The following is a 10,259-nucleotide window of genomic DNA, read 5'->3' as shown; positions in this document are numbered from 1 at the left end:
CCCTCCCCCCATCCCCCCATTAACAGAGCTTTCCTACTCAAGGGCCCTTCTATCCACTGGGCTGACAGCAGACCATGCCACATGGCCATCCCAGGAACTCAATAACCAAGACGTGTAAGGGTCAGGGGATGGAGCTGCTTACTCAACATGGCATGGCAGGAAGTAAGCAATTAGGACGCACAGGAGAAACCACAGAGCCCATGGCCTCCCCAATTCCCACCCCCACCCCTAACACCCCCCCCCAAAAGGATGACATGCTCTATGGACCAAATGCATGCCACATGGTCAGATAGAGTCAATTCACTGCCATTTTGACATGAAGTTGACTGCCAATAAGGAATTCCTATTTTAAGTGAAAAAAGTTTTAGGCAAAGTGTAAAATAGAAAACTTTGACCTTCATTCATAAAAACGTACTCCTATCAAGCAAATGATTGGCGGTACATACACGTCACATTTGCATGTGTAATAATAATGCCCAGTCTACATCTGAATATGGTACATATGTGTTTGAGTATAAGCCATGAACACAAAGCTCACACCTACGTACATATGTGCATGCGTGCACGCGCACACACACACACACACACACACACTCTCTCTCTCTCTTTCTCTCTCAGGTACATATACATGCATATATCCCACTAACAGCCCCTGAGGATCCAACTGCATGTTAGTCTGGAGGGTCATTACAGTGTATGACTTGTCTCTCCTTAAAAAAAAAAAATTCTAACAAAACAAAACAAAAAAAGAAACACTTTGCCCCTTTGAATATCCCAACAGAACTTAGCCAATACCGCCTGAACCTCATATCTGGCACCTTTTAATGCCTATTTTGGAAGAACACTGCATCTGATCCTCATCACTGGACGTTCAACAGAGGCTCCACATACATCCAACCTTCACCCTAGAAAAGAACAAGCGAGACGTTACACAGAGACGCTGCCGAAGAAGGACTTAGCGGAGGCAAGGGAGAGGCAGGGAACGATTGAAAACAGAACAATCCTAGTGACTACCTAGGAACTAATGTCACGGCATCAAAACCGGAGGAACGGAGAGCTGGGAGGAGGGACCGCAGGGGCCAGGCCATCCTGGGACGAGTGGTCAGGGAGCTTCTGTCACAGACAGAGGACCTCAGAAGACACCGAGTCCAGCCCCACAACCATTTTACAGATCAGGAAACTGAGGCCCAAAGAAATGGACTGACTTTTCCAAGGTCACATAGGCAATAAGCTGCAGAGCTAGAATGCAAACCCAGGTCCCCAAACTCCAAATAGAGTTTTATTTCCACAATACTACTGTTAGCAGCACAAGTGAACAACTACTAGGGTTTTCAGTAAAATGTCTGTCAGTCATTTTGAGGACTGGGTAGAGAAACTCAATCACTTCCATCAGAGTATAAGCCTCTATGAGGCAAGGACTGTTTTGGTTTTTGTCCAAGCTTTACAGATGCGTCTTCAGGAGGTTTCCGAGTTCTGCTCTTGACCCTGCCATATCTGATTGTCAACCCGTATACAAGCATTTATTAAGTGCCTACTGTGTGCCAGGCCCTGAGGAGACGGAGATGAAAAGGAAGTAGCCCTGCCCTCAGGGAGCTTACATTTTGTGAGCAGACAGAGAATACACACCAGCCCAATGCCAGGTTATGGGGCGTGGCGGTGGCACGAGAAGAGGGGGCAGGTGGGGCCTTATGGCCTCATGCCTTTGGGGGCAATTCCCTTCAAGCTCCCGGGCTCTCATCCCCCTTGCAGGAGGTGGGTCTGAACCCTGTGATCCCCGGAGGCGCTTCTCCCCGTGACGCCCAAAGTATATCCTCCAAGCTCCCTGTGCTCCGACATCCCGAGATGCTCAGTGAGCCCTCAAAGCTGCTCGTGAATGCCAGACTTCGGGGAAGCCCGTCACAGCTGCCTTCGGAGAGTCGCAGAATCTGAATCCAGTTCAACCCACACCTGAACAGGACTCCTTCCGTCAGGTCCCTGACAAGGCTCTGCTTGAACACTTCCAGGGATGGGGAACTCACTCCTCTGCAATGCAGCCTGCTCTACTGTCTCGACTGATAACAAGGTGGTTTCGTTTTTTTCGGGACCGAGTCCCAAGTGCCTGGCATACAGCCGGTGCTCAATAAATGCTTGTTAACCGATGGACTGAGTGTAAGAGGAAACCCCAAGACTCACGCGCTGGATCCCTGGGCCGCTTCTCTTGCAGGAGGGGCGAGGGCACCGAATGCTCCTCCTGGTGGTGTGGATGACCCCGTGTCCCTGTGGTAGGACAAGGGCCGCCTGCCTGTTGCCTGGGACCCTGGGGACCCAGCTAAGATTCTGCTCCACAGGGGGTGGCTAGATCCAGATCTTACCACTACAGCCATAGACCCAGAAGGGTCCAACTCCCTCATTTGGCAAACGAGGAAACTGAGGCCCAGGTGAAGGGACTTCTCCAAGGTCACAAAGGCAGGAAAGGTGAGAGGTCGCATTTGAACCCAGGGCCTCTGACTTTCCCGTACCACTGTCTCACTTGATAGGGCACCTGGAGGTTTTCTACACAACAGCTCCAGAGGCAGGGCCACCTAGCATTCGAAAGCGGAGCAGAGCCAGCACTGGAACCCAGGTCTTGGGTGTACAGATCCAGTGGTGCCGACACGAAGTCAAGCTGCCTTCCTACTTCGGTCCCACCAGGGACGACCCTGCTCAGAGCGTCTCCTCGACCGGCTAAGTCCTGACAACTGGAATCCTGACCCTGCCACTAAACCGGGCCCGGGGCCTCAGCTGCTCTCTGACCCAGGCTGGCACCACAGACCTTCTGAAGCCCAAGGACGTGGATTCCAGTCCTGCCTCTGGCGCTCACAGCCCGCTGGGCTGCTCATTCCCCCCTGTAAAATGAGGGGTTGGGCCACATGGCCTCAGGGGGCCCTTCAAGCTCTGGATGGAATGTCCTCGGCCCCACACCCAACCAGAAACGCCCCTTCACCCCAGCCTTGGCCTTAAAGACCTCCCATAAGGAGGCGCGCCCCCCGCCACTTTCCAAGCAGCCCTCCTAAAATCCCTCTTCCCCTTGACAGGCCTACCAAAAACCTGAATACACCCTCCCCCACCCCCAATTCATCATGCTATGGCAGAGAAAAGGATTTGGAGTCAGAGGTCCTGGGTTCAAATCCCGGCTCTGGCCACTTCCTAGCTAAGGGAGCTTGGGCGCGTCCCTCACCTCCAAAGGCCTCTGTTCCTGGTTCGATGTGATCCCCTCTGAGTCTGATTCGAGGGTCCTAAGGCCCCCTGCCCGCCCCCTCCCTCCTCCAGGTCTCACGCTCTTTCTGTGGCCGGGCCGCGGAGCCCAGTGTCCCCCTCTGTGAAATGGGCAGAGTCCCCTCCCCCACGTCACCTGCTTGATAAAATACTTTGGCTGCCACTCGCGGCTGACAGCCGCCCGCTGCTGCTCCTCCAGGCGCTGCCTCTCCTCCAGGCGCTGCTTGAACTCCGTGGCTGAGCTCATGTCGCCCAGCTTGATGGCGTTGGTCACCTGGCGCCACAGGTTCCTGGAGGCACACGGGGTGGTCAGGCCCGGCCCAGCCCCCGCCAACCTCCGCCCTCGCCACCCCAAACAACATCTCATTTCTGCTCACGCACCCAAGAGCGACCGCTCCAGAGGGCAGGGGCCGTGCGTCTCTGGCGTAAGACTTCTTGACCAGGGTCACGAGGAGGCCCGGAGGTCCCGGGAGGGCGTCCTCCTCGGGTCCCAGCTGCCACCCAGCCCTGCACCCACGTGGACACAGGCACGCGGCAGGCCCAGGACCAGCTGCAGACCTGCCTCCTGGGCATCCCCTCAGACGCCCCCCAGCACCTCGGATGGTGCCCAGCCCATGGCGGGTGCCCAGTTATTGCTGGATGAGTCGAGCTGCCTCAGACCAGATGATCCCCAAAGCCCCTTTGTGTGTGAATGATGCCTCATCCTGCCTGAAATCCTCAGTGACCCAGTGAGGAGGGGCCTCAGACAGCCCATCTGTAAAATGGGAATAAGGCCAGCACCTTCCACCCATTTCAAGCAACGGTGAGGATCAGATGATGCAAACTGTAAAGTTTGACAGAAATGCTCTCCACTTTAACCGGGGAAGGCGATGAGGACAGAACGTCCTGCCACCTTCTCTGTGCTTCAAAGACTCTGAAAACTGCAGTGACTCGCCCAGGGTCACGCCACCAGTAGGGGTCAGAGGCAGGATTTGCACTCTTCCTGACCAGCACTCACACACGATGCTGCACTGACTGTTGTTACCTGTGCCTCAGTTACCCCATCTGTAAATAGGGGGGCGGGCTTAGACCCAATGGCCTCTGAGGTCCTTTCTCGTCCTGGATGAAGGACTGCATGAGACTGAGGGGCAGGGCCAGGGACAGCTGGGTGCCAATCCAGCCTCTGACATGTTCTAGCCGTGTGCCTGCCCCGGGGCAGGTCATTTGAGCCCCAGCGTTCTCCTCTCTAAAATGGGGATAATAATAATAAAACTTAATGAAGGATCAAAGGGACTCATCAATGTAAAATGTTTTGCAGATGTTCACGTGCTGTAGAAATACATAATTATTAATTTTTTTTGTTTGTTTTTTGGCGAGGCAATTGGGGGTTAAGTGACTTGCCCAGGGTCACACAGGCAGTAAGTGTCAAGCGTCTGGTCTGAGAAGACCAGATTTGAACTCAGGCCCTCCTGACCCCAGGGCTGATGCTCTATCCACCGCACCACCTAGCTGCCCCTACATAATTATTAATTACTGATCATCATCATTATCACTGTTGTTGTTATAGAATGGACAATGAAGCACAAGGGGAATGATGCAGCCTTCTACCTCTGCAGGCTCCTCAATGGTTGGGGCCCTATGGACCCCAGAAGAGGCCTCCCCAGCTGTCCCCCCAGTCACGTGTCACACGCACACGCGTCTGCTCATCTCACCCACCTGGACTCCATGGATCCTTGTTTCTCAATGGGTCGGACTTTCTTTGGGTAGACGGGCAAAGAGGCTGTGTTGACCAGTTTGGTTTCTCCACTGCTGTACGTAAACTCCAAGATGCCGTTCCATTCGCCCTGGGCCTTGCACACGATGGTGTTGGTGGGTTTGTGCTTCACTTCTGCCGTGACTCTAAATTCAATCAGACACCAAAGTCAATGCACCTCCATCCCCCTCCACGGGAAGGGGCACGAGGAAGAAAGACCACAGGACTTAATCATGGTGGATTTCTTTCCAGACTCTATCACTTGCCTATCATCCCCTTCACCGTGCAGCTCCTGTGATCCCAAGGATCGCCCCACGAGTATTTGTGCAACGTCAGGAGATCTGGAGCAAGGCTCCGCCATCTTGGGTGGAGATAACCTATGAAGATTTACAGTAGGACCCACTGGGCAGACATGGAGAGGTTGTAATCTGAACCACTGGAAGGACTGCCTACTTTGATGAGAACCCAGATCTACTGAAAAACTGATGTCATTTTCCAAATGAAGAATCTGCTATATTTTAATAACAAAAAAGGTGAATGAGTAGTCTGATCCCTTCATTAAAAAATAACAATTCACAGTTTGGGTCAAACATGGGCTCTACTGATTATTTATAGTGTGACCTGGAGCAAATCCTTTCATCTCTCTTGGCCTAAGGTTCCTTCTAGCTCTGTTCTTATCACCTCTTTGGGCCTCAGTTTCCCTTTCAGTAAAATGAGTGGGTTGGCTTACATGGCCTCTAAGGTCCCTGCCAGTTCTAAGGCTCTGATCCTATGACTTCTCTGGGCCCGTTTCCCTCTCTGTAAAACAAGGGGGATGTGTCAGATGGTCTCCCTTCCGGCCCTAGAGTTATGATTCTATGCTCTTGACCAAGATCATATTAAAAATGAGGCAAAAGATGCAGTCCACACGCCTTGGCCTCAACACGCAGCCATAGATCAAGGCCTCTTCCATCTCAGCAGCAGCTCTGGATGTGAATATGAAACCTGTCTTTAAAGACTCTTAGGGACCTCTCTGACCCTTCATTTCTTCTGCCTCTCTCCCATCATCTGGAGGAAACCCTAGATTTAAAACAAACCCATTCCCAAAGATCCTTTCATGCTACTCGGATCCCCTGGGGACCCAGGGCATTCCAAAGTGGCCCCATGCAAGAGTGAGGTCGACTCCTTCCACCAGCTGCCCGAGATGCCATCAAGAGCTGTCTGACTCATTTTACAGAAGACGAAACTGAGGCAAACAGGGTGAAGTGACACAGCCAGGGTGTCACATGGCCAGTAAAAGTCTGAGGCTGGATTTGAACTCTTGAAGATGCGTCTTTCTGACACCTGGCCTGGCACTCTCGGCACCATGGCGCCACCTAGTGGCCCCCATCAACTGAGAACTGCTCATAATGAAACAAGGGCCTGGCTTCAAAACGAGTAACCACCAATCACCACCAATCACCACCAAGCTTTCTCATCCAAAAGAATTAACTTCTTGGGTGGATTGTCTCAGAGAAGACAAATTATGGACAAAGTAAAAACAAAAAACACACACAACTTTACTTTCATGTAATTCATAGAACAGACTCATAAAAACAACCAAAGAGTTGACTTGATTTCCAGTTTGAAAGAAAACATTGAATTCTCCCACAGGGACGGACCGGCCACAGTGGCTCTAAAGGCACTGGCGGCAGTGTGGACAGGGACTAGAAAACTGGCCTCAGGAAGCCCTGGGTTCGAGTCCCGCCCCCTCCCCCAAGAGACGTATTGCTATGTAACCCCAGACAGTGTTCCAGGCCCTTCTCTGAGACTGTGCACGACATAGAAGATGCTGATTTGCATGAGCAGAGGGGTTCTCCTCACCCAAAGGCCCAAATTTATGACAGGAAGCAGTTAACAACCAGGTAACATCCTACAGAGAATATACATGAGAGTCACAGAATGCAGAAACTGGAAGGAGAAAAAAACAACCACCCAGAACAGTCCTATTTGGTCCCTTTTGTTTTACAAATGAGGAAACTAAGGTCTGGCCTCTGATCCTAGCATTCCTCAGGAGCGCTGGGTCTCCATTTCCCCATCTTTTAATGAGGGAGTTGCCTCCGAAGACTGGAGTCTCCTCCATCACAATCCACAGAACGGGGTCATCTCTTTCAATGCCAGCGTCCTCAATTCTTGCCGGCGGATGAATACGTGAAAAGGGTATCCCAACAGACTCACAGTTAACTAAGGAGACTGGGATATGAGAAAGGTGGAAAAAAAAAAAGATGGCCTTTCATGAAGGGGCTGGCAGAAATCCCTGCTAACAAGATGATTCGTCTTCTTGAGTTAAATAGTAGGTCACGCATCAGAATATTTACCGCAAGCAATCTGATCTCAATTTCCATTCTGAGGGACTCAGCGGCATTTGGAAAACAGATGAGAAGCAATTCTTTCCTAGGCCAACTGGGATCCCAGCTTGAATGGAGGAGAGTGAGGAAGATGGGCAGGGAGGGAGGGGGACACAAGATAAAACAATGTCTGGGCCTTGGGGAAATGAGCCAGAGCCCGGCCTGGTAACACCAAGGTAGGCCTGGCCCTTCTGGTTCTCCTACCTGTGGATTTTGCCTCCATAGAAAGGCTTGGTGTGGAAGGTGACCAGCGCAGTGTAACCAGTCTTGGCGCAATCCATTGTGACTTTCCCGCCAAGCTCCACCCACGGGATGGTCAGAATTGAGCGGGCATAAGCGCTAGGCAGCGTGAACACGTAGTCTTCCCCATGGTCCAAAAGCCGCAGAACACCTCAAGGGTGAAAACATTGAGAAGAGTTAGATGTGGCCTCCCCAAAAGACCCAGAACTGTTAGGACCCATCCGTTCATATGGATGGTCAGTGCTCTCTAAAGAATAAAACTATTCAAGGATGGAGAATCTAAGGAAATGCTCTTTTGGTATCTTGGGGAGCTGTAATTGCATCATGTGCGTATTCTCTTGATCCATGAAGATTGCAACCCATTTATGACTTAGTAGTAGTAATACCACTAATGTTAATAATAACAATAATAGATAGCTAGCACTTACATAGTGCTTTAAGGCTCGCAAAGCATTTTATATTTTCTCATAACAACCCTATGAAGCAGATGCTCTTTTTACCCTCATTTTGCAGATGAGAAAACTGAGGCTGAAAGTGATTAAATGACTTGCCCAGGGTCACCCAGTAACAGTTTAAGGATAGATTCAAACTCAGGTCTTCCTAACTCAGGGTCTAACACTGCACATATTATGCTACCTAACTATAAAAAAATACTAAGTGGTCTTTCAGAGTTGCTATGTCTGAAAAGGGCCCCGCCCTGTGACCAGCTTGGTGCTGAGCCCCTCAGAACTCAGCTAGGCTTGTTTTAAGAAGACGGGTTGGAAAGCCCATCACTGGACCTTCTGCCCACTACAATCAACTCTTTAGGCCTTATCATGGTACAGGGAGGACACTGGGATTTTGAAAGCCAGGCCCGCAGACCTCCAGCAGATTCCACCAAGCCAAAAAAAAAATACCCCAAGGAAGGAGACAGAAAGAACATCTGACGTCAGCAGAGGTCAAGACTGGCTGCAAGAGTCATCCTAACCTGCATACTTCACATAGCAAACAGCTGCTCCGGCTTCAGTCTGTCGGACCAGTCCCACCCACAGCTCCAACACCAACAGCTTTCGCTAAACAACGTGATTCATCACCAGATAGCCTTTAATTAGAAGAAACCACCTAGTTCAAGCTGTTAGTTTGTAATTTTACAGATGAGGAAACTGAGGCCCAGAGTGGTCACAGTAAAACACACGGAGAAAGCAGCAAGGGTAGGGAATCTGCAGCCTCAAGGCCGCTCTAGGTCCTCAAGGGCGGCCCTCTGACTGAATCCAAACTTCACAAAACAAATCCCCTTAATAAAAGGATTTGTTTAACATACACTAGCTGTGTGACCCGGGCAAGTCACTTAACCCCATTGCCTAGCCAAAAAAATAAATACATATATAAATAGAAGGATTTGTTCTGTAAAACTGGGACTCAGTCAAAAGGCCGCACCCAAGGACCTAGGAGGCTGCCCATGACCTCGAGGCCCCCAGGTTCCCCACCCCTGAGTCAGACAAACCTTTAAGCACCCATCAGATACATGTGCTAATTATCACCAGAGATACAAAGACAGAAAGAAGGAAGAGCCTGCCCTCTGGGTGCTTACCGGAGGCTGGGGAGGAAGGAGGTGAGAGGAGAACAGAGAATGATGGGAAAACAGGTAGGCAACAAAACAATACGTAGAACATGACAGGGCCAGAAGGTGATGAAAGGGGAGAAAACGCTTTAGCCGGGCAGAATTCCAGAAAGACTTTATGAAGGCTGAAGTATCCAAGATGGTACACGAAGTAAGAGGTGGATTCCGGAAGGCTGAGATGGGAAGGGAAGACAGCCCCAGCACCAGATCTTCAGAGACCATGCCAAGCCACCAAACCCCACCTCTGCGACCAGACCAGGCTCCTTCACCCAGGCCATCTTGCCACCTCTCACTCTGGAAAGGTAATCATTTCAACTCTACCACCCTTTCTGGAAGGGGTATATCACACAAAACGCCACTCCCTATTCAAATGTAAGCTCTTTGAGGGCAGGGGCTGTTTATTTATTATATTTACATTCCAAGCAAGGTGCCTGGAATATATCAATTAATAAATGTCCTTTCCATCCATCCATCCATCCATTCATTCTTGGCAACCAAGCAACCTGTGCTAATACACAGAGACAAGTGAAGGCAAGACAGGACTAGGGAACAGCTAGTAGTCCTAGCAACCCAATTTGTCTGGGATGCAGAGTATGATGTTTTTATTTTCTTTTTATAGGTGCCAAGGATTTGGGCATTTGGGGATTTTGTTGCTTTTATTGTTTTGTTTTGTTTGCATTTTTCTCTCCTTACCCTTTCTTCTTCCAAAACATTGTTTGCTAGGTGCATTTGGCAGCTGGAGGGATCATCTCACACACTACCACTTAAAGACCAGAACGACAGCCATGTAGAAGACTCTTCCTACTCCTTCAGACTACACACCAGGAATTCCTCAGCAGTAGCAGGGATGTGGAACCAGCGGCCTTGAGGCCACATGGGGCCCTCTAGGTCCTCAAGGGCGGTCCTTTGACTGAATCCAAACTTCACAGAACAAATCCCCTTCATCAAAGGATCTGTTCTGTCAAACTTGGACACTGAAAAGAGTTCAACGAACCTATCAATTAATCAAGCAAGCAAGCTTTTACTGGGCAGCTGAGCCATAAAGGAAGGTGTAGGATACATCCTCGTCTGTAGATATCCAAAGCAG

At 50.4% G+C, this 10,259-nt stretch overlaps 1 protein-coding gene across 3 annotated transcripts in view; it reads right to left on the bottom strand.

Annotated features, from left to right (window-relative positions):
- Window positions 1-262: 262 nt before the first annotated feature.
- Window positions 263-10,259, bottom strand: part of LOC110213054 (oxysterol-binding protein-related protein 10) — a 64,810-nt gene continuing 54,813 nt past the window's right edge. For 2 of the 3 annotated variants that reach the window (XM_020993279.2, XM_078151252.1), the window contains exons 5-8: window positions 7,537-7,723; window positions 4,930-5,112; window positions 3,371-3,524; window positions 263-905 (exon numbers count right to left, since the gene is read on the bottom strand). In XM_020993279.2, the coding sequence (XP_020848938.1) occupies window positions 861-905; window positions 3,371-3,524; window positions 4,930-5,112; window positions 7,537-7,723 (569 nt within the window). In that variant the 3' untranslated portion in view covers window positions 263-860. The other variant, XM_078151256.1, reaches the window with a different exon arrangement.

The sequence above is a fragment of the Phascolarctos cinereus genome, unplaced genomic scaffold, assembly GCF_003287225.1.
Source record: "Phascolarctos cinereus isolate Bilbo 61053 unplaced genomic scaffold, phaCin_HiC Scaffold_1;HRSCAF=81, whole genome shotgun sequence".
Taxonomy (NCBI): Eukaryota; Metazoa; Chordata; class Mammalia; order Diprotodontia; family Phascolarctidae; genus Phascolarctos; species Phascolarctos cinereus.
The sequence above is the reverse complement of the archived record's forward strand: the minus strand, read 5'-3'. Positions and strand labels throughout refer to the sequence as shown.